The 23,836-nt window shown below is 40.5% G+C and overlaps 1 protein-coding gene across 3 annotated transcripts in view; it reads left to right on the forward strand.

Moving 5' to 3' along the window:
- CERS6 (ceramide synthase 6) overlaps nucleotides 1-16,473 on the forward strand; it is a 134,206-nt gene extending 117,733 nt beyond the window's left edge. Inside the window, exons 9-11 of one of the 3 annotated variants that reach the window (XM_075710924.1) lie at nucleotides 12,183-12,339; nucleotides 13,354-13,381; nucleotides 16,316-16,473. In XM_075710924.1, coding sequence (XP_075567039.1) covers nucleotides 12,183-12,339; nucleotides 13,354-13,381; nucleotides 16,316-16,473 — 343 coding nt within the window. Of the gene's footprint in view, nucleotides 1-12,182; nucleotides 12,340-13,353; nucleotides 13,382-16,311 lie in introns of all 3 variants that reach the window. The other 2 variants (XM_075710923.1, XM_075710925.1) reach the window with 2 other exon arrangements.
- Nucleotides 16,474-23,836: the final 7,363 nt, after the last annotated feature.

The raw sequence follows: 23,836 nt of genomic DNA on the forward strand, positions 1-23,836 counted from the left end.
GTATAACGTAAAAGGAAGACTGTAATTTATAAGAAAACTTCCGCCACAGAGGAACGCGAATACCCAAGACAGGCTTCCAGAGACGTCACTTATGAAGCACTGGCATGCTGTTGTGCTCTGGCTTTGCACAAGTGCCATTTAATTTTGCAAAAAGGTGCTAATAAAGAATTCAGAATGTATCAAATGCTGTTGTTTGAAGGTTGTTTAGCAGCAAGGCTAAGACAAAAGAAACTGCCAATTAGGTATATATTTAGCAATCTTTCTGCAGGCATCTGGAGTTCATTTCAGCAATAATTCAAAAACCCCAGGACACTTTCTGCCTCCTGCTGCTAAGTGAATGTAGGAGTAAAGCTGCTATTTTCACTGACAAGACATTTCGCTTGTGAAATTCTCTCACTTGCGCATAATCACTGTTCTAGCAAATTAAAACATGAAACACAACTCTCCATGAGTCAGGGGGAATATGATGCCTTCTCAGGTGATAACAGGATTGTAGGGAGAATAAAAGCAATCTCAAACCAAGTAATTGATATAAATTATGTGAGCCCTTGGCTAGTCTAATCAGGCTGGGCAAAGCAGTTACCTCAAGCCTTTCTTTATTTCAATAAGCCTTGCAATTCCTCTTCCCCAGGCCTCAAATGGTTGTTTTTGCTGTAGTTACATGGACATAGTCTTCTCTCTGTTGATAAAGGAATGGTTTGAAACTCCATGGGGTTGTAATATTTCTTAATAATTTTTTGAGGCATGCAGAGGACAAACAGGCATCTTCCATTCCAGGAGACGTGAGTGAAGAAGGTGATGCACTGCATTTTCCAGTCTTTCTTTGCTCATTGCTGGCTGCAGAGTTCATGTTGTGAGAACCATGAAACTCCTCGAGTCTGGGCTGTACAGGAGACCCAAGACTACTCACTTATTTTGCTTATTCTTCTGGAATACACGCTTTTTTTGACAGGGCAGTTTGAATAAATGTCCTAATGCTGTGAAGAGTTTGGTGTCTGAAACTGGTTTCATGGAGTGACAATGAACCAGGGTGTTGCCAAGAGCTTCAACAGAAGAAAGATCGTTGGCATGGAGGGAGATACAAAGTTACTGAACCTATTCATCATTTTAAAAGATAGCTTAAGGTAACTGCAGGTAAAGGTATAACTTTTGGATTTGAAAGAAGAAGGAGAAGGCTCCCAGGAAAGCTAGGCTGATGTTTACCCCATGAAGGCACCAAGCTGTGTAAATTGAGGTTCTTTCAGGTTGCTCTGACTAGTACTAGTATGCAGTTGTTTTTCACTACTTTTGATTATTTTTATAATCAGTTACATTGTATGAGAGAGAGAACACAGTGGGTTTCAGGGAAGTGTTGCTGACAAGTACTGCTGTCAAGGCAAGGAAGCAGGGAAACGGCATTGGCATTCATGCGACCTGCGAGGTCTCAGCGTGCGCATATTACATCTATGCACTGACAAATGTAAAACAGTGGCTTAACTGTACAAATGTAAATGAAAGCCTGATTTAATCTGATTATAAAGAACACAGGTCATGTTCTGCATGTGCTGTCCCCCAAATTCTCATCTAGGCAAATTTGGTATCATCCAGATAGTCTGTATGCCTTCCTGTCCTTGTTCTCTTGAGACACTGTCAGTGCCCGGACTACTGTACCACGTTAAAAACCGTGAGGACAGACAGTCAAGCACTTTGGTTAGTTGGTATGGTCTTGTTTAATGTCAGTAGGTATGTCTTAACTGGATCTTCCATTTGTGAGTCTGTTTGGAAAGGTTCTGTCAAAAAAAAAGATGGCAATAATAATTCTCACTGTTGTTTCAGGTGCATGTCTCCTCATCAACTGCAATGTACGGTTCCTAAATAGGATCTTTATGCCAACAAATCCTATATAAGCATGGGCCTGCCAGTCCTCCGAAGAACAGCTTTGTTCCTTGTTATTCTTTCATTTTTAAAGCTCTTGAGAGTACACGCAGTCTGGCTCACGGCTGATTTCTAATTGCCTTTTCATGGCAATGGGTATCCACATGAACCAGACAAGCATGGCATGATCCTCGCTGAGTTAAAATTAACTTCTGTTCACCATGGTGTGCTGTAATGAACCCTAGTTACTTATTACCAGTCTTTCTCTCATCTCTGCATGACTGGCTGAATAGCTCTTCCCGAGTTTCATCACTGGTTGAACAACAGCATGGGGTATAGCCATGCTGTTAATGCATGCCCTGGGTCTCCAAATAATGATCCAGTATTGCCAGTTTGCACTGTTCTCTCTCCTTTCTTTTATCCTGGAATCAGCTTCTCTCTGAGCAAAATTGCAGCTTGAGTTACAAATAGGGCAGCGCAGAGCCCCCATGAGTAGCAGCTGCTGCAAAGATTTGCTGAATCTCTCTTTTTCCTAGCTTTGTTCTTTTTCTAGCTGATATTGACTGTTTTTGTGCAGCTCTTAACATGCAGGGAAGTTGAGTCGTCATCCGTCATAATGATTTTCTTTCCTGGCACCTTTTCTCCTGTTTGGCCCTTGGAGCATGTGTATTTTGGGAAGGCAGCATGTGGACCCCAGCAGAGTCACCCTGCTTCGTTTCTCTGAACATATTGGTAAAACAGAAAGCTCAAACCTACTCTTTAAAGCATCCTACTATGTCAAAGCAATACATAGGCACTAGTTAAAGCAAGAATCCTGGTCAGTGACTTGGCATGGTAAGAATTTAGGTAGCCAGATAAATCCCAACTGCCCAGATCTTGTCTGGACTCTGAATGAACACAGTGTTTTTTGATGGTTTTAGTTACTCTTGCTGGATCCTGAAGTCAGTGAAAACCTTTGTAGCCTGGCAAGTATTATGTATAGAGCTGGACAAACATCTCTGTTCAACAGTAAAATAACTCTTCTGACACTGTTTCAAGCTCATTTTGCTCAGAATATTGTCTAAACCAGAGCACAATCTAAGTTGTTTGTGGGTAGCAGATAACAAAGGAATAAATTATGATTTTGATCCAAGGTACTTGATTCCTGATGTTATTCATGCTGTCAGTGAGCGGATGCTGTAGGACTAACAAAAATTATCCAATGTGCTTATATTTCAGGCTGTTTGTAGTTTCAGCAGGCAACTTAACAACCCATCAGTTTATTAAGAGCATTTAACAAAGTTTTTGGCAAGCTAACTACAGTATGTTTGAAGAACTCATAGACTTCAATTTATGGTTTAAAAAGAAGGTTTAATTAACTAAGTCTCCATAAATTTACTCACAACTCTTGTCTTAGCTCTTTAGCAGAGCATATATAATGTTGTCATCCCATCCACTTTTAACAAAATGTTTTCTGATGTTGTCCTTCCTAATGCCTGTTATTTTATTGCCTCAAATTGTTTACAGCTCTTGTGAACTCAGGCCTCTGAGTGCTACATGAAGCAAAGCTGAAGTGTTCGGAGTGCCAGGTTAATACTGAACCAGCTATTTACGGGGAAGCTATAAGAAATGGAAAGGTTACAGGTGTCATTCACCATTGCGGGCTTGCAGTGTAAATTACAAAAAGTGGCATTTACTCAGTGTTTCCATTTTTAAGATTTTCATGTGATCATAACAGGAAAAAATTATATGAAACAGGATTTCATCAGACTTCCAAAGCTGATTCTTATCCTCATTTTTAGTTTCTACAGACTGTACCCTGTAGATGTAATAATGCTTTCTGTTTTCAAAGATAGGCTGTTCAGTCAGTGTTCTCACTTTCCTCCTTTTATTATGAAATAGTCCTTTCTAAAACCTGTGCTCTGAATGAAGACAGGACAGAAACCATTGCCGTGGCATTTCTTTTGCTGGAGTGTAAATGTCTCAGGGGAAAGGAAACAGCATTGGTGTTTTTCTGGTGGCCAGACATGTTAGCCACTTTGAAATCAGCTCAGCGAGGCACAGTGACTGGGGAGTATGGATGGCATGAGGAGGCTGAACTGAGGGTTGCTTCTGCCATGGTAGTCAGCTTCCCGTATAAGCTGCTTTGTAGTCAGCTGAAGTTCTGCCAAGTCTCCTCTGAAGTTGCATCACTTGCAGGAAGGAGGGGAGAAAAAAAGAGGCTGACCATGGGAATTTGAAGTTTGACTGGTTTTTTTATGAGAGAGAGGTATGTGAGGAGACTTTGCCACAACATACATCTTTAAGCATTGCCCATTCTGTGGAGGGGAGAGCTGTGTCAGTATAGTAGTACCACAGACAGCCCCTACGAGTGCTGACAGTCTAGATGACTGTAGACAGTTCAAGCATGTGCAAACATTCTGCCTCTTTTCAACCCCTTTTCTCTTAGAGGCTGTATCTGTAGCACCAGAGTGTGCTGTTAGTGGAGCGTACTTTGTAGTGCTACAGGGTCGATGTAAAAGTGGAACAATGCTACTGGTTCACCGTGAGCTGCTGATGTATGTGGGACATAAAAATCATAGCTGTACAAAAGCATGGGAGTATGATAGTTAACTTAGCAGCTTGAAGTAGTAATGGCTTTTGAACACCATGATCAACAGCCATGATGCAGCTAGAGTCTAATTAGTGCTCAGCTAGGAGGAGGTCGTTGTGGCTAAATACTTTGGGAGAAACCCAGCACCCATGTAAATGAGCACATTCTGTTGGTTTCATCAATGTTGCATGATGGCAGAGTTTGACCCATAATAGCTATGAAAGTAGAGATCATTATTAAGAAAACTGGATTTAACTGCAAACTGTTTAAGGCTGATTTCCCAGACTTTGGTGTGGAGGAAATTCTTGTGATGCTTGTGGGGGCAAAGGTACAGCTGATTGGGTTTTTGGTGTTAATTTTTTTCCTCCCCCCATCCACAGCTTTTGGTATTTCTTCTACAACTGGACCATACTACTTGAGTCATTTGTTTGAAAGATGAGTCCTTGGCAGACACTGTGCCACTACACCTCCTTAAGCTGTGTGATTTTTATGGATTTTAAAGTTATTCCATTACTCTAGGGACATGTTCTCAGGACTAAACCAATGAATTCAAAGTGTGGTGCTCCTACAGTTGATGGAATGTAAGCCACCTGAAAGACACTGGGTACCTGGCAGAGAACTGGCTGCAGCTGTTCTGTGATGTTTTGTGGGCTTTTGAACTAGTTCTGTTTAGTTCCTGCATTTACAGAAAGTTTGGGTCGTCTTTCTCTCCTGAAACATCTGCCCTGGCATATAGCTAAAGACAAGGCAGTGTGTCATGTGTGCTCCAAAAACAAGAGGAAGAAGTATTCCTTGAGCAGAGGTACTGTACTTATTTTTAGTCAACAGAAAGAGGCATGGGGAAGGCTTTTTTGTTCTCTAATAACTTCTTTTGCAAAGATTGGAAACTGGCCTCCTATAGTTTACAACAAATGCCCTTCCTATTTGGAGAATAACATGAACTCTACGCAAATGGATCTTGATGTGTATTCTCTGTTGCTCATATAAAAGTTTTATGCGTGCCTGGAGATTTTCGGATTTGGAAGTGTCGTTCTTAGTATAACGTAGTTTCTCCACGCCCATGTTATGATCACAGGCCTTTACACAAGCCAGAACACATTACCGATGTAACATTTTACTGAGTATAATTACTTTCTGCTAGGAAATTTGAATTCTCTCCATATCCTAATGTCTATTGAAAGACTCTCCTGAGATTTGAGCTTGGATTGTGAAGGTGTCTCTCACCATGTATTCTTGGTTTTTTTCTACACACAAGAGTGGAAATACTATTATTCATACCAATGGCTGCAGAATCAGTTAATGGGCAGTAACTATTGATGAGAAGGAATTGAGTGAAAAGCACAGCTGAACCCAGGACAGTGACAGCTTCATCAGAATGATATCTCTTACAGTACATCAAACATGAATAATTTCCCGCCTGTTCCATCATTTTAGTTAAGTAATTGGAAACCCTATTGATCTATGCAGGGCTTAAAATAACACAGTGTCAGTGGCAGGGCTGTGGTTTCTGCAAAGAGGTATTGTTCCCAATTAGTATTAGAACAGGAGCCACCCATCTCTACAGCTGAGCTTGTATTAGCACCATGTCAGGAAATCCTCTGATGTGGGACTGGTATGGGTGAGCAGAACTCCACGTGATGCTGAGCTCACTGATAAAATTGAAGTGTGTGGATTTCATGTTGCTCTGAATACTGACTCAAGAGTTTATATCCCTTCTGTTGCTGCATTTTGCAGAGATCTTTCATCAACTTAGTGTCTAAAAGAAGAGGGTAATGAGCATCACCAACCAAAAAATCTGAGGAATCTGTCTGAGATGCTGTTGAAAGATCATCTCTCTTTACTCCCCCGTCCATCCTTCCCTGTTTCATTGATGCTGTGTGGGTGACTGGTCCATTTGACTCCTCTCAGTTCACAGTGGGTCTCTGCTGCTTCCCTCACATTTGCCATGCACTGATTAGTAGCATAGATCCTACTCTGGGGGACTGAACACCTAAGAGACAGCAGGATCTGAAAACGGAAACCAGCTTGTTCTTCCACTCAGCGAGAGCCAAGAAACATCTGTTCAGAGCAGAGCAGTGATACAGACACAGTCCTAACAGCAGCTGGCCGAGCTGAAACTCAGAAGAGGAAGAAGTTGGCAGTACAGCCCTTTATGTACTAGATTTGCTATTATTAAATATTTAGCTGTGCTGCAGCTTGAGGGCTCCAAGGACATGCAAGCGATATAGAATAGACCAAAGTTTCTTGAATTTAATGAGTATTTTGCATGTCATTTTATACCCTTCTGAGGTAAAAAGTTGGGTAACTCATCTGAAGTCTCTCATGCAGAAACATCTGTCTGTCAGGTCACCTGTTGTGTAAAGTTAGCTTAGCATTGTCATTGTAAGTAACTAGGACAGCCTGGGATATGAAGTCCTATTAGATTTCAATCAAGGTCTAAATCCCAGAGGTAAATCTTGACTGCTGATGAAATGCAGCTGATTTATCATCCTATGGCTGATCAACATGTGCACATACATGTGCTTTCATACTCCACTGCCTCATCATTTATATGTGAATCTCAGCGATACATTTTTTTACCTGTCAGTTTTGTGGGATCTTTTAAGCAAGTAGTCCATAGTGTTTTATAACCAAGCTAATGAATTAATTCTCCCAGCATCTTTGTGTGGCAGACAAGATGTACCAATACCTTGTGCCCATCTTTAACAAAAAGTAAACTATGTAAAGAAATTAGAAATTTCTTGGATCACATAATAAATTAATAGAACAGCTATATCCAGAACTTAGGACTCCTGATTCTTTGTTCTCTGGTCTTGGTGACTTTTTACCATGTATAATGGAGAAAAAGCTACTATGTTTGGGGGCAGAAGTAGGTGCGATTGTTTATTTTTTAAAGGAAAAATTCAAAAAAGCAGAAACTTTGAAGCATTGCTGGCAGTAGTATTGTTGGATTACTTGCACTAAGTAGTATTTGAACTTCATTAATGGCCACCTAGATGTAACTATCTATTTGCTCTATAATGAATGCAGTATTGAAGGATGTCCCAATGCAGGTGGTTATGGAGCAATGTAGAATACTGTTGCCTAATACACACTTGGTAAAGGAATTAAAGATACTTGTTCTGAATTATTTAGACAAGCTGGTGTCATGCTTTTCTGTCCTTGGTTATGCTTTGAGACTTCTGGCTGTTGCACTGTGGTAACAACATGCCTTTCATTCAGCATGTTGCACATGCAGTATTGTTGGTCACTGGACAGTGCTGCAGAAGTTAAGCCAACGTGCAGTAGCACTCATTTCAGCTGCACAGTTTCTGCTCCCATTGGATGTCATAATAGTGCCCATCACCCTGCTATGCTTCATTCTGCAGAGTTTGTCATGAATTTCCTGCCTGTCTGGAAGAATGCCTGCTCTTTCCACATGGCCTTCTTTCTCACCTCCTTTCATTCCTCTCGGCATCCTTTCAGGAACAAACACAGCACGTTTTTGCCAATATTCAGACAAATGTAAATAAACATTTTACTCTTCCACCCATCCCTCTCTTTCTTTATCTCTCGTCCTTCATATCCCTTTTCTCATTCCATCCCTGGTGCAAGACAAGTGATCAACTTGCCACGAATTAGTAACTGCTATCCAAAAGCCTGGACTTGTGCCTACTAAGTTGAGGAGGGGGAGTGTAGTCTTATCTGAGTCAGTGTACGGGCCTGTTGCCGATAGCCTCCCAAGTACTGCTTAGGCAGCTAGATAAAGAGTTAGATGGTAGAGGAAAAACCTGTGTTATTGTTGATGTGATGCAGCTGATTGTTCAGTAGTTGTTGAAAATGTGTTAATTTTATTCTGAGTGTTCAGTTAGAACAGTAGTACAGTAAGTACAGAATTACCTCTCCCAGTGGCTCAGATATTGTGGCAGTGTTCCTGAAAGTCTACCACAGATTTCTGTAAGAGTAGATTGGATCTTAAGTGGTGAATTTGTTTTTATTTGCCTTCATCAGCCACACTACATAATTCAAAATGCTAAACTGAGAGCTTCACGCAGCCAGGTGCACAACCCCGCTTGGGATGTATTTAATGAGATAAGAGAGAAGAATACTTTCCATGAGACTCTGTTGTTTTGTCCAGCTATCACAATCTTTCAGGGCCTCAGAAAAACTGCTACAGTCCAGAACCTATTTTCAAAAGCAGAAGCTAACATTTTGTTTCAAATTGCAGAGACCTGACAAATGCTGACCAAAGTTTTCAGAGAGGTAGAGCACTTGTAGCTTAAAGTAATTTCTCCCTATGAGATCAAGTCCAGCTGTTTCAAGTCACATAGCCAAGAATCAAAGTTTCCACCATTCATTATGGAAACCTGGGATTTAACCACTGGAGAGCTTTGAAAAATTCCAGCAAGCATGTTTGCAGATTTAAGTGCCTGACTGCCTTTTTGAGTATTTGAGCCTAAGATATATTTGCATATATATTCCATAGGCACTTTCTCCTTCGTGTAATCCATCTCATGCTGCTTTTTCCTGTCCCTATTATTTGTGTAGTCAGTTAAAATGCTTCCATTGAATCCCTTCAGCAGTGGAATTGGTGGAAAGTTGTCTAACCTTTCTTGCCTCCCTCCCTTCCTCAGCCTCTACAAGTAGCATTTCTCTCTGTATTCTGCCCACTAACCTTATGATTTTTCTCCCCATTTCAGACCTTTGATATTAAAAAATTGATTTATTCTGAGAGAGAAATTTTATTTGCTTTCCTCCATTCTTTCTATAGTTTTCTGTATTTTTCATTCAGCTTCTGCTCAGCCCTACATGCTTAGATATAGCCTTAGGTCCATCTGCACACCTAGCCTGCACGTCAGGTCACTGACCCCTCTTAGCATTGCTGAGCAATTAGTGAGATCGTTTATGCAGTTTTAATGGACAGTTCCAGTCCTGTCCTTAGTTTGCCAGACACGAGCACGTTAGAAAGAGGTCTGCATTTTCCATGAAAGCTTATTTCCCGTATCTAATACACAGTAGATGAGTCATATGCAGTGTGAAGCTGCTTTTGGAACCAGAAGCACTCTTTTTGGCCTTGCTGTCTTCCTGATATTTTGGACTTCTGCAAGAATGGACCATCTGCATCTCTAATGCAGCTTTTTTGACTCGACTCCTATGGAATTCCCCAGAGGTGAATTTGGTCCAGTGAATGAAAATAGAAACAGAAACCTGTAGAAACTGCATTTACAATTCTGGAACATATTAAATTTTAGACATTAAAAAAAGACAGTTGGATGTAAACAATGGTAGCTTTACGTGCAGGAGTTGCTGATTTCAAGTTTGAATTTGATGTAGTGGTTAGAACTGAAATAAGTACTGGTGAAGTAAAACAGTGCTGACTACAGCTGTGTTTTGATATGCATGAGAGCGTCCCCCTGAACTATAAAGTGGGGTATTGCTGTGCCATGTAGAGCTACCACCACTGGCAGAACAAATTACACAAAGCTGGAGTGAAGAGTTTCAGCTGACAGAAGCAATAGTGTGAGGGGAGTTTTGCAAAATGGAAAACAGTTTCTTTTTCTGATGTTCGCTCCATAAACAGTATAAAAGCACAGCTGTATAGTAAGGTTATAAAACACCCACTTCTCAATAAATCATGAAGCAAACGTGCAGTTTAGTGTACGAAAGCAAAAATAAAAAGGTAGAAAATTTATTATGAAATGGCGTACAGTATTAAGGCCAGTGTACTAGAAATCGCGGGTTGATTTTTGGCCAATGCTGTTGATACACATAAATCATTGCCACTAACGCCGTATTCTGGGTTTGCTGTCTGTACATGCTTCTTATTAATACTACTTGAGCGGATCCTTGCGTTGTCGGAAAGGATTGTGGCGAAATGCGATTGCTTGCTCCAAAGCTGAGCGCAGTACCTCTGCTGTTGCAGTGAGAGCTGTGCTGTTCGAAGGCCTTACGGGACCCCCGCACTCCCGCCCTCGGGCACAGCCGGGGCGCCCGGGGGCTCTGCGGGCGTTTGCTGGGTGACACGGCCACCTAGTGGCTGCGGGTGGTGGGTGACGTCAAAAAGGAACAGGGACGTAAAGCCGATGGACTTTTAAATGCATTTTTACACCAGCGGGGAAAGTGGATGGAGGTTGACAAATCCTCATATGGCCTTCTTTGTCTCCCCCTAATTAACAGGCATTCATAGATCATTGTTTCCAGAAATGCCATTGTTTCTACTGCCTGTTGTCCGCTCTCTGCTCTCAGGTTGTTTGCTGAGGTCCAGATTGAAGTCATCTGCTATGGTGGAGTATTTGGGCAGAGTTAGTGCTGTATCTACAAAGCTTCAGGAGCCATATTGTAACATCACTGTTACTGCCTGCATCTGAAATGCTGATTCTCAAAAACTTGGTTCAAATCCCTAGAACTGCCCACATTTCATAGAATCGTAGAATGGTTTGGGTTGGAAGGGACCTTTAAAGGTCATCTAGTGCAATTGCTTCCTGCAGGGAGCAGGGACGTCTTCAGTTAGGTCAGGTTGCTCTGATTCAGCCTGACCTTGAGCATTTCCAGGGATGGGGCATCTACCACCTCTCTAGGCAACCTGTTCCAGTATTTCACCACCCTCATCATAAAGAATTTCTTCCTTATATCTAGTCTAAATCTACCCTCTTTTAGTTTAAAACAATTACCCCTTGTCCTTTCACAACAGGCCCTACAAAAAAGTCTGTCTCCATCTTTCTTATAAGCCCCTTTAAGTATTGAAAGGCCACAATAATGACTCTCACCCCTTGCTGCCCCCAAGTATCCCCGTTGTCCACCTGTCCTTTATGTAACTGCTAAACTTTGCTCTAGCTTGCACATAAGTGCCGTGCAAATTGTATGTTGTGCAAAAAGTGGCCACCAGAGCTACCCACTACCTTAGTGGTTAGTGCAATTAGTTTGGATTCCTGTTGGTGCTGAGGTTTCCACTAAATAAGAGTTTATGTTGGGACACTCAGCCAAAGCCCCACCCCATTCTTAGAAAAGCCCGTAAGAGGCTGAATCCTGCCACGCGTGTGCCATTGTTTCACATGCCGCTGAAGTCTCACTTTAATTGAACAGTCTCAGACTGTTTTCGGTTCCACATAGCACATCACTCGCCTTGCTGATACCAACAAGGCAAAGACATCCATAGCTGTCTACATTGAAACAAACCATTGACTTTGAGACTGGGTTTGGGAGAGAGGGCTTCAGATGGGAGTACCTGGGGAGCATTGCCTGGCTCCTGGTACAGGTTTGTCTCGTGTAACATGGAAGAAGTTGCAGCTCGCTGTCAGAGCCTGGGAGCATGGTTTGAAGAACATGGTACTGCATGTGGGTTGCACTGTAGTATAACAGTCCTCGTACATGCTCTTACCCTGTGCTAATATGGGGGCACCAAATCCCTACTACAGGCAGTTGAGGTGGAAAAGCTTTATTTAAAAAAATGCAGTAATCTGTGTTAGTAATCACGGAAGGAGTTATTTGAGACAACCAACACCTGCCAGCTTTATAAAAGAAGAAATGCACACTGAGGATCTTTGTTTTCTATATGTGATGTTTGCAAAATGAAGTTAAACACCGAAAGCAACGTTTTGATGTTGTTTCTCTCTGGAGACACCTGTGTGATTCATTCAAAGTCACTATTACTGTGAGAACCAACTATCCATGTGGATCCCATCTAATCAAGTACTTGTCATCTTGATTTAGAAAAGGCTTCTTTTAGATTGTTGGCTTAAGGAAAGTGTTATTATTTTTCTGTCCCTTTCTTTTCTAGGATATTAAACACAACACTGTTTGAACTGTACGAAGCTCTGGGCAATTTTCCTGCCTTGTGGGTCTTCAACGTGCTGCTTGTGATTCTTCAAATTCTGCACTGTTTTTGGTCTTACCTAATCATAAAGGCAGCCTACAAAGCTATTTCAAAGGGCAAGGTAAGACAGCATGGTTCTGTTTCATGTTTATGATTTTAACTTTTTTAATATCAATGCAGGGTCACTGACTTTTTTGGTTACTTTTTCTTTCTTACCTATAATACGTTACTGAAGACATATGTTGTTTTATGTAAACTCTACTTTTCTTTCATGGAAATGTTTTTCCACTCCTTCTAACAAACGTCAGATAAGTTAATATACTCTTTATAGTGATTGTATTTATATGTGCTTCCACACTTCTTTTTTATAATCTGGTACACTGAACCAAACTACGTTAGGGAAATTGGATTAAAAAAAACTCAAGCAAACTGCTTTCTTGGGGCTGCCAGTTCTGTTTTTCTTCCTTCTAGCAGTTGTTAGCAAAGTGTTCATCTCCCAGCCTGTAGCGGTAGTCATAATAATACAAATTGAAATTCTGCTGGTGTTGCTAGTGGCAAAGTTACAAATCACAGCCTCTTTTGGGTTTTGGTATTAATGAGGTTCTGCGAAGAGCTATATACTTTCTAGGATTCCCACAGCAAGACCATTTGGGATAAAATTTAGTGTCTTGCTGCCATCGTTATATTTGACAGGAAGATATAATTCACAGAAATGCTAGCCCCATTATGCTTGCTGTGCAGATACCACTCACATTTCGATGATAGAACTAACGCTTACAGATCATGTAAAGTACAGGGCATTTTGCCCTTAAAGAGTAGAGTGCATGAGTAGATGTTTTAGACGTGTGACCGCCCCCGAAGTGGATGGGAGTGTTCTACAGAAAACTGCTTTTTATGAATGTGCTGGAGAGCTCAGCGTTGCACTGGACAGAGCCCAGAATCTGCCACTCACTCTGTATGAAAAACAGTGCATTCGTGAACTGTACTTTGCCTGGAAGCCACACTTCAGTCTCCTCTGCTTTGAGCAATTATTAGCCTCAGCTGTCCTGTCTGAATTACACCAGTGACTTCAAAAAGTGCTTCGTACTCTTTCTTACTCTGCTTGTTTATACTTTGCCTTGTGCTGTGCTGGAAGGCTGGGAAGTGGAACCCCTTGCATGTAAGTTTCTTTAAATTTACTATGCAAAAGATTTATTCTGTGCAATACTGGTGTTTGTGTTGTTTTTTTTTTTAAACTTGTAGTTTCTGCTTGGTATTTTCATCCATTGTTTGTGTTTATATATTTAAATGAAGGCTATCTATAAAGGCCATTTTTACTTCTTGCCTATGCATTGCCTAATACCATTCAAACCCACTTCTATCTGTAGTAACTGGGCGCTATTATGTTACAACCTTTTTTACACATATATATCAGCAGGATAAGCAGTTGCTCTGTCACCATTCAGGAAGCATACTAGAGAGCATAAGTCCTCTGCCTTATAGTTCAAACAATTGCACAGGAGAAAATGCAGATTGTACAAGGGCAGAGTTCGACACTCACAGTAAAACAGTGACCAGGTTAAAGATGCATATGTAAGACATATACATGGAGGATTCTTCTTCCTTCACATCTTAATTTACTTCCTTACATGCAACGCCATTCTTTCCATTTCTGCAGTAAAATAAGCAGTGTTTTCAGAACACATTACAGGTACCTTACAGTAGATCTTCATCCTTAATTATTGTTTTATTTTTGTATTACTAGCATCCACCTTTGGGACAGCTCAGCTGATAAAGCAATTTAATTTGTAGCTAGTCCTGATCATCTGTTTCTTACTTACTGTTATGCTTAGGAGTTTTATAAACCTCGATACACATTTTCTAGACTCCTTCTGTAGAAATTACTCCAGTGGGTTCTTTTGGGGATAAACGAAGAGAACTAAATACTGTAAGATGTGTTGCATTCATATCAGGTTTTAAGTGCAAAGACCCCAGTATGTTGGTGCATTTTAAAAATAAAGAGAGCAGATCACATATTTAGTAGAAGTGGCCACAGCATAGAATCTTCTTTTGATTGTTTGGCTTCGGGGCAGGACCCTAGCAGAAGAATTGGCAGCAAATCTAATATATTAAGAGAATGTAAGATGACGCAGAATTTTTCCATCATCTGGTCTGCCCTCACATCAATCACAGGCACTCAGTACCCTGTGCTGGGCCCATTCTGTTCTGTCTGATAAAAGGATAATTCTAAGTGTATTTCTGTATCCCCAACAGCTTTAATATAGTCCTTTATAAAGAGACTGAAGTAATCTGTTAATTGAAGCTGTGTAAGTATGGAATCAAATTTCTGACCTCAGCTGAAGTCCAGTTTCATGGGTGTCAGAATTGTGGGCTTGCTAGACAATGACATTAAAAACTTTACATATTAGGAGGTATATGGGAACTGTGTTTCTTTTTCCTCTGTTCCCAAGCAGAATAGTGTCACTTAGGTGTTGTGATACTGCAAGGATGGTAGCAACATTGGGAGCCCCAAAGGCAAATGGCTGTTTCTGAGGTGAGAGCTGGAGAACAGAATTGTCATGAGGGCATTCTGGAGTAGAGGAGGATTACTGCAAGCAAAAAATTACATGCAGTGGCCCTGTTCTTTAATTGTTTTGATTTCTTCATGAAAAAGACTTGCCATGTGTTTTGCCCTCTTTATGTCCATTTGCTGTAGTAAAGTCAATTGTAGTTGCCTGATGTGGCAACCAGCACAGCATGGATAGATTCTGAATGAATTAGGAAGCTCAGCTATACAAGCAGGGGTAGAAGCAGGCATGGAAAGCTGCATCTTTAAAGCTGCATGCAGCTTAGACTTCAGACCTCTTTCCGTTGATGCTGCTTTTTACTTCATCTGATGCACTCGTACCAATTTTGCAGATTTTCAAGATCAGACTGGGTAGAGCTCTGCGTGAGCTTACCTGACTGCACAGCTGACCCTGCTTTGAGCAGGAGGTTGGGTATAGACTTCCTGAGGTGTCTTCTGACATGAGTTATCCTATGATCCTGCATATTGGCAGTGCCATTGTTACCTCCCTGGGAGAAACATCCCATTAAAAACAGGGCAGGCAGGGCCTTGCCTTTGCAGGATTTTCTTTTCTGTTGCCCTTGTTTGCTCTCCTTGACCTGCCTGTTGTTGGCTTCCTCATGTTTTTACTTGTTTTGGGTGCACCTGACTGAATGGGGTGAAGCAAAGTCACCTCAGGAATTCTGAAGGGACTCAGCTCTCAAACTTAGTGATCTTTCTGTATGACCTTCAAAGAGCTCTACAAAGCAGGAGAGCAGACTCCTTAACCTAAGGCACAGCGTTCACGCAGTAAATGGGTATAAACCGGCAGGAAGGAATTCAGCTGGAAATTAGCAGGAAATCCCTAGCAATTAAGGTCAGTCTGTTTCTGAAACAGCTTTCCAGTGACATGATGGGGCAGACAGTTGAACTGCTCTAGTACGTTTGTGGTTCCTGTGATAGAGACTGAAGTGGACTCCGTCCACAGTTTCCAAGCCCCATTCTCACCACTTGCCTGAAGTCAGAGACTGGAGTTACCTAGTGCAGTGAGTCATGTTTTGGCCAGTACTGTCTCCTACTGCCAGCCCATAGCACTGTTCCCTGTAGCCATGTGGCCTCTAGAGAATAAGTTGGGAAGTGAGGGGGAGGAAGTTGGGTTGAATATTTTGTATTATCAGGTCAAAGAGAAGCACCCCAAAGAAAGCACAGGAAATAAAGTTGTAGTACGAGGGCAGAGGGACGGGGGCTTGGTTGAATTTGGGAGCTTGGATTGTTGGTTCCTTTAGTGTGTGCACTTTGCTTTGAGCACTGTGCCCTCACTTTGACATACTACTTTCAATGCACCAGTGCAAAGTTTTCACCCTGCCTTTGCACATGGCATATGTGTGTACAGGCATCCATGTTTGAAGTGAGTCCAGGCAGGCAAAGGCAGAGAAGTGTGCCAGAGCCGAGATAGCCTTCAAAGCTCAAACTGAAAAATGTTTGAATTGTCTGATTCTGGCTTGAACCAAAAGGCTCAGCTGTTTCCTTACAATCACCTACTGCTTGCTTCTTTTTCAAATTCTACAGGTAGCAAAGGATGACCGAAGTGACATAGAGTCAAGCTCAGATGAGGAAGAAACAGTACCTCGTTCAAAGACCCCGCACAGCACTATCACCACTAATGGGACCGGCGGTGCCAATGGGACAAACGGGTATCTTACTGGTGGCACTTGCTCAGAGGAGCATTAATGCTTGAGTTCAATCATGAGACACGAACAGAATGAACTGTTTACTACTGGAAGTAAATTATAAGTTGTGAATGCGGTTTCTTCATATATCTCAGCATCAGAAAAAAATAGGAGTATCAAAGCATTCTGATAGTGCACTGCCATACTTCCTGTTTGTGAATGAAGACAACACACCATTCTGTATACGTAGGCATGCTGTATGTGTATGTAACTGACACAATGGGAGCAGTATTTTCACTTGTACTGTCTTTGAAATATTATTTATTTTGTATTCTTTTGGGAACTTCTGGACAAAAGGGAATATCCATTCTCAAACTTTATGTCTTAGGATTCTCAGTGGTGGAGAGCATCACGCTCAAATCTCTTCTGTCCATCCCTGTTGCTTTTGCTGAGTCTGCTATAAGTAATAGTTGCTCAATTTGATACTTACAGTAAGATAGAACATAGCTTTATAGATTCTAGATCTGCTTCAGATATTTTTGCTATCTTTGTGTTTTAAAGTGCTGGTTTTGAAATTGCCTATCAAATCACAGTGGCCGTTCCTCCAACATGAAGTTTTAAAACACTGGATTGATATTTTAAATAGTAGGTAATGTGGTCAATTAGCAGTTCGGGGGGGGGGGGGGGGGGGGAAATGTGGTAATTGTGGGATAATTATTTTAGCATAATTTAAAATTCAATTTGGTGGTTAATTGCATTAGAAGTAGACTTGATTAGTTGTGCAAATACCCAAAAGCATTGATGTCAACAGTTAGGATAAACTCATTCTCACTTATTTTGGGGTTTTTTGCCTTGCAATTTTTGACCTCTACAGATTCTAGCTTTTTGCAGAGATTCCATGTTGAAAGCTGTTTGTTCAAGTGCACCATTGTGAATCCAGACCTCACTCCTGAAACTGTTCTTGCATGTTCAGATGGATGAGAGCAAGGGTGTAATGGAAAAAAAAGAAGATGAAAAAGTTCATTGCTTCCTCAAACACAGTTCAGTCTAGGTATTGTTCTTATAATTATTGCCACTTTCTTAGTAGGCAGAAGAGAGAGAAAGCGGAATGTCATACATTACTAGAAGTGGTTTATTTTAAATGCCTGAAAACTTCAGTAAAATTCACTTAACATAATTCACAGCAAACTTTGAACACTGAGCAGTATTTCATCACCTCTGGAAATAAAATTAAGGGCATTTATAAAGTAATTTTGCTCTCCTTTTTCATCTAAGATCTACAAACTGTGTCCCAAAGAAGACAAAGTAACACCCAAAATAAACATCTTTTTTAACATTATATACACACTTCTTCCAGTCTCTATATCAAAGTTTGATGTAAGATGCTAAGGATCATACAACTCTTGCAGGACACTTTTCTGTGATATGTGACAGCAGTGCCAAAAGTAGGCGAGGTTCTTGGGTAACAGACTCTATGCAACCTACTGTTCAACAGTATTGTGTATGTGCACGCAGAACCAATGTGCTTATAGACCAAAGACTTACATATATTAAAAAAAAAAAAAGAAAAAAAAAAAGAAAAGGAAGGAACAAACTAAGGAAAAAATGTAAGTGTGTCTTCTATATACAAAGGGATTGGAGTGTCATGTTCAGCTGGAACTCTAAGCCAGGAGATATTTCTGATTCCTTCCACCTATGCAAATAGCAAAATATAGATGGTTTCTGATGCCAGAAAACATGTTTAAAGGCTCTATTTTATACAGATTCCATTGAAGAGAGTTGTGTTGCCACTTCTTTCTTTTGAAAAACTGAGATTTGTCCTATTCTACTGGTCAGTCTTGAAAACTTCTGAAACCTTTATTATCCACAGGGACCCTTGTGTGTTAGCAAAAAATATACTAAAAGTAAGGGCAGAATGTCATGAATGAAAATAGTACCTCCACTTAGTGGACTGTAAAGGTAAGAAAACTGAAAAATTGTAAATCATAGAAGAGCTGTCAGTTTTACTACCCACAGAGTATCTTTTGAAAAAGCCAGGTAACCTTGCAATTCAGCAGCTGCCTAACTTATATGTCCATGAATATATCTGAGGGAGCAAGGGAGTCTTATTCAAATCTCCTTCTCCCTCAAAAGCTTCTCTGCCTCTAATTTTTCTCATCTGTCTCCTGTGCCTCTGATTTCATACAGTTATCTGCAGGGCAGGTTATACATGTGAAAATACATTAATTGCAATGGAAAGTATCCCATCCATGGTATATGAAGTGGCAGTTGTTTAAGAATTACTGTCAGGATGATACCAGGATTTTAAAACAAAGTCATCCGGGGATATATTGAATGAACATTATAATTTCTGAAATCTGACCTGCTGAGATGGTCATTGAGAATAACAGTTTAAACACGCCTCTTTCATAGTGTCAATTACTACCTCCACTGGACCATTTCCCTTCTGCAAAGATGGTTACAAAGATGGCATTCTGGCAAAATATTTTGTCTTACATGGGGACAGAATGTTGCTCTGAACTAGCAACGTACACAACATACAATAGTACCGTAATGTTGATATCAGGACAGAGAGCCGTTCCCAAAAACAATCCTTGTGCAAGAGGCAGGAGACCTTTGGTGTCTGCTGGTCCTCCACAGCTGTGCTGTGTAGTGTTGGTTCAGATAGTGTTGATTCAGATGTATAGTCAAGGCTACAACCCTTGAGATGATTGAACATCACTGGCTGCGTATGCTCCTAGTGTACCCCCACTGTTAAATAACGCAACTTGGATTGAAACTCTTCCTTTGAGGTTTAAATTCAGTTGCATCTATGATGCGCTAAAGCATGTACACAGTTACTATGGTTCAGCTGATGCCCAGTGACTTACTTATCTTGTATAAACCTGGCTTTTTGGAGTCCGTTCTTAGCAGCCTAGAATAAACTTAATAGAGATATGTCTGGAAAAAAGGTGAAATGAGAGATTCAGATGACACATTTGCGGAAATGGGATAAGACTAAGGAAGCATTGAGAACTTCACTAAACTTTGCTGAACAATCACTAAACTTTCAAGCTACAATTTTTTTATGGAAATTTAAAATTCACACAATTTTTTCTGTCTTCAGTGGTAAGGACCAAGTGTTTTAGCGATCATACTTGGCAGTGTGTTTTGATTCATTGCTTTAACCAATGGATGTCAAAACTTTAGCTTCATCTTCCACTCTGCAGAGAGATTGTCATGCAGCTCTTTCCTTTTTTATTTGAATTTGTTTGCTTCTCTGCTGAAGAGCTTTGCAAGGTGCTTTTGGAGGCCATCAAATATTTAGAAGAAAATCACACTAAAAGCTTTGAAATTATTCACATGGCTCATGGTAAATGCAAGATCTTAAAAGGTTCTGTATATTTGTACCTTTTGTAGAATTGTCATTTTAGTCATTTTAGTCACTTTAGAAATGAGGATTTGTATTCTATAACCTATTTGTCTTCTATGCTCCCTTTTTATAGTACAGTACACAACACAGTGGTTGAGATGTTGAATTAGAAAAATGAGGAAATGATATGTAGAGTTTATTAGTAAATAGTAAGAATTTGTCTTCTCTCCCTAGCCAGCCCAGAATATAGTAAAATAAGATTCAGGTCTCCTTTTGTTTACTGTTTTCCATATTGGCATATTTTGTACCAAAAGAAAAATATATGGTGGGGTTTTTTTTTTCAAAGAACCCTAAAAACAAACATGGCAGAAAATGGTAGAAATATCTGATCAAACAACAAGGGTGGACATTGGAATCTTTTGGATCTTGATCAAAGTCAAATAGCGCTAGTTCTAAAATACCAAAGTGTCCCATGCTGTTTCCTTGTTGCCATTTTGTAGTTTTTTCTATGTGTTATTTATTTAATGATTCCAGCAGAATTGGAACAGGTGTCACAGCTTCAGATGCTCCTGTTTCAGCCTGTGACCATTCTGTGTGATTGCCAATGCCAAATCCTTTTTCTGAGACCCAAGTACATGCACTAAAGCTTTGCTTGCAGTGAAGTGATTCTTGTCTTAAACCTGTATCTGTTTCAAGTGAAAATCACTTTCTGGTTCGGAATGGGACACGACAGCAAAAGCCGTTACCCTGCAGCAAATGTCGATGATGATCAACACGCATTGGTTTAGACACTGCGTGTGTTTTACGCAGAGTATTCTAGTAGGAAGCCTAATGCCTGTTTTATTCCTCTAATCATTGCTGCAGCCTTCCGTATTCTCAGAGAAATATGGGCTACCATTGGTTTTCTACAGTTGATGCTTTGGTATTTTTTTAATCTCTTTGCTACAACTCATTTTTGTACGTCTCTTGTTGTCTACTTCTTGTGACATTTGTGCGGAGGAGCTATCAAATACTTTTTACCCTTCCTGTAATGTAGACCCTATTAGGCCTAACTTCAGTCTTCTGCGAACTACAGTTGCCTTTAAACCATAAAACAAAACCAGTCTGTATTACTTGTTTTGACTGGTTTTGATTTGGAACAGGGACCTAATGGGAACTTCAGTAAGACGACCTTGTTCTTTTTTTCTTTTCTTTTTAAAAAGCACTAGTGGAAGTTTAGGAAAATGGCATACATGTGTAGCCTTTAAATTGTAAAGATTTCTGATTGTAGTTGCAATGAAAACACAGTGTTTGAGTGTGTCTATACAGAATTGTCAGTCTTTGAAATTGCTTTTAATAAAAAACTGGAGGAAATACTATGAAATGATGTTTTGGAGCCATGTCATGATCACACGTCAGACAAAAGACCAAAATGATTGTCTTACATGACCTAAAATTATCTGTGCAACAAAAGACATTTTCTGGCTTCTGTTGAGCTTCAGCTTTTTGCAGTCCCGGGGTTTAACTTTTATACACGAGCTCTCATACTGTACTGTGCATGTTTACTACCTGTTGCAAGTCAGGGTGAGGCAGATGACACTATTTCACCTGTGTTTTCATCACAGTCCTGTGCTTGAGCAACTCTTTCAGAAATGCAGTGATGTGTAGGAACTCCACTGTCCCAGACACAGTGATGTGCTAGCTAGAAGTCCTTTCATGTATAGCTATTGTGTAGAACGTTGGGAGTTATTTTGTGTTTAACTCAGTTGGTTTTGGGTTTTTTTTTTAATATGGAAAATAGTTATTCCTCATAAAATCTCTGGAACCAATCAGTATTGTGGGCTATTTTGATTTGGAGACACTTTCTTAATAAACATAAGTATTAGGAATGTAGTGTCGGTTTTCTTCTCTTTTCTATGAAATGCAAACAATGTTTTCCTTTGTTTTAGCTCAAAGATTGTTATCCACACTGCAGACTCCAGCATTTTTAGAGCAGATCCAAGTATGTCTTTGCTGAGTTTGTCACTGCAGTATTTTATGTTATTTCTTGTATGAAACTGTTTGTAAGTGTTAGAAGGACAACTTCTCTATATACAAATTAAAATATTTTTATAAAAAAAGACATTTTGCTAGGATTTCAAAGGTAAAATTTTGTATGTTAATAATTTCTGAATGTCCAGATGGCCCCACTTCGGAAAATCTGTCTTTTTTCAGTCTAGGTGGTCAGTTTCTTGAAAGTAGATGTTCATTCAGATGGTTTGGGCTAAACTGTCAGTCAGCAAAGCACCACCTACTGACCACTTCTGGAAGTGAGAGAAGAGGGTCACGTGTACAGTGGTTCTCCTGAGAAAAAGCTGCAGCTCTTGATTTTGCCAAGGAAACTGCATCTCTCAGACCTCTACCATTAGGGCAGACCAAATCTGGTTGCTTATTTATGATAGGCTTCTATGTTTTTTCTCTGCTGTTAAAAGGAAGAAGGGTAAAAGGGTTTGCTTTTTTTTTTTTTTTTTTTTTTTTTTTTTGAAACCAGGAGCTATGTATGTGTAGCGATGCACTGAGCTGGAATAGCTTTCACACACTCACCAAGTAAAGCCTACAAAATACCATTGTCAGACAGACTCTGGTGCAGCATTAAAAGATGATGAGGAAGTACTTACAAATGGGTTGCATGAAAACATTCTTACAACTTCAACAGAAAATTGAGGCAACATAATTCTTATAACACAAATACTGGTTATATAGGAATCTCCACACATCAGTTGAAGTTTTGCCTCTGGAAGAGAAGTAAACTTGGGGATGTGCATTCTGTTTAAAGAACTAATTACTGTAGCTGTTAATATATCTCCATGATAATATAGAGAGAGGATCTTGTAGTGCATTTAATATGGCATTTAAATTGTTTATTGAAGAGATTTATGAAGATATTTAATTATGTGGGTCCTGTTGTATGCCTACTGTGTTTTGCTTCCTATTCCATGTATACTCCTCAACTTACATAGCACAAGGGAGAGCCACTGTGTACAGAAAATGGCTCAGGATAATGTGAAAAAGAGCAAGAATTTTTTGATGTACTGCCTTTAAGTCTCTAAAGGTCCCTCTGTACCAGAAATACGGTGGTTCTCAGAAGACGACGACAGGAGGTGTGTGCTGCTTTAGAAGAGCTAAAAGCTGGTGACACAGTCCCCTGTGGTACAGAAGGTGAGCAGAAGGAAGCCAAATGTGTAACTGTACTGGATGGGCAAATTGCCCCGTGACTCGGTAGCTCATCATGCTGTGATGGACAGAGGCCGGGAGCTTGTGGGGAGGGATTCCCGCTCCACGCTGTTAGTCCCGGCTCTGCTAGTGTGGGTGGGGGGGTTGCTGTTCCCCTAATTTATGCTGGTTTTTTGGTCCTCTTTGTGCCCTGTTCTGCAGGATGCTAGTCCTGCCCCTTGACAGATTTTACACTGCCTACCCTTGTCAGTGGGTTATTTTCTTAATTACCTTCTGGATTTCAAAGAGCAGGATGCCAATTTATGCTCAGGTATAGAGGAGTCCAGGATGGTTGTCATATGGTCATCATAGGCTGTTTTCCACAGAGTTCCCATGCTGGGGAATTTTAAAATGTGAACGCATTCAATATTAGAAAGTATGAGAGGTACCAAATGAACATTGGTATGTGTAATAGGTAGGAAGCTGGAACGCACGCTGGGCAAACTTGCATATCCAGACTTCTCACCATGACTGCCCTCCCCCCTGGGCTGTGAAACCCAGAGATTGCAGCTCTGTGAAAAGTTAATTCCAATAATCCAAAGCCTATTTCTGCAAAGGAAATGAATAAAACAATAACTATATATTAACTAGGCAGAATAATGGTGCCACGCCCGGCCTAACTCTGCAGAGCTCTGCCAGTAGAAGAAAAGTGCCCACTGGAAGCCTCTTCACCATGCAGGGGAGAGGGGAGCAAAGGTAAGGCTCACACACCTTCCATCTTGTACCTTAGAAGGTGGATTTATCACTATAAGATAAAACACGCTTGAGGAAAGTGTTTTAGGAAAGTGTTTTATACTTATCTTCAGCCCTGAGTCTGCCAAGCTGTTGATGATTCTTGTAG

Source organism: Pelecanus crispus, chromosome 5 (genome assembly GCF_030463565.1).
Source record: "Pelecanus crispus isolate bPelCri1 chromosome 5, bPelCri1.pri, whole genome shotgun sequence".
Lineage (NCBI taxonomy): Eukaryota > Metazoa > Chordata > Aves > Pelecaniformes > Pelecanidae > Pelecanus > Pelecanus crispus.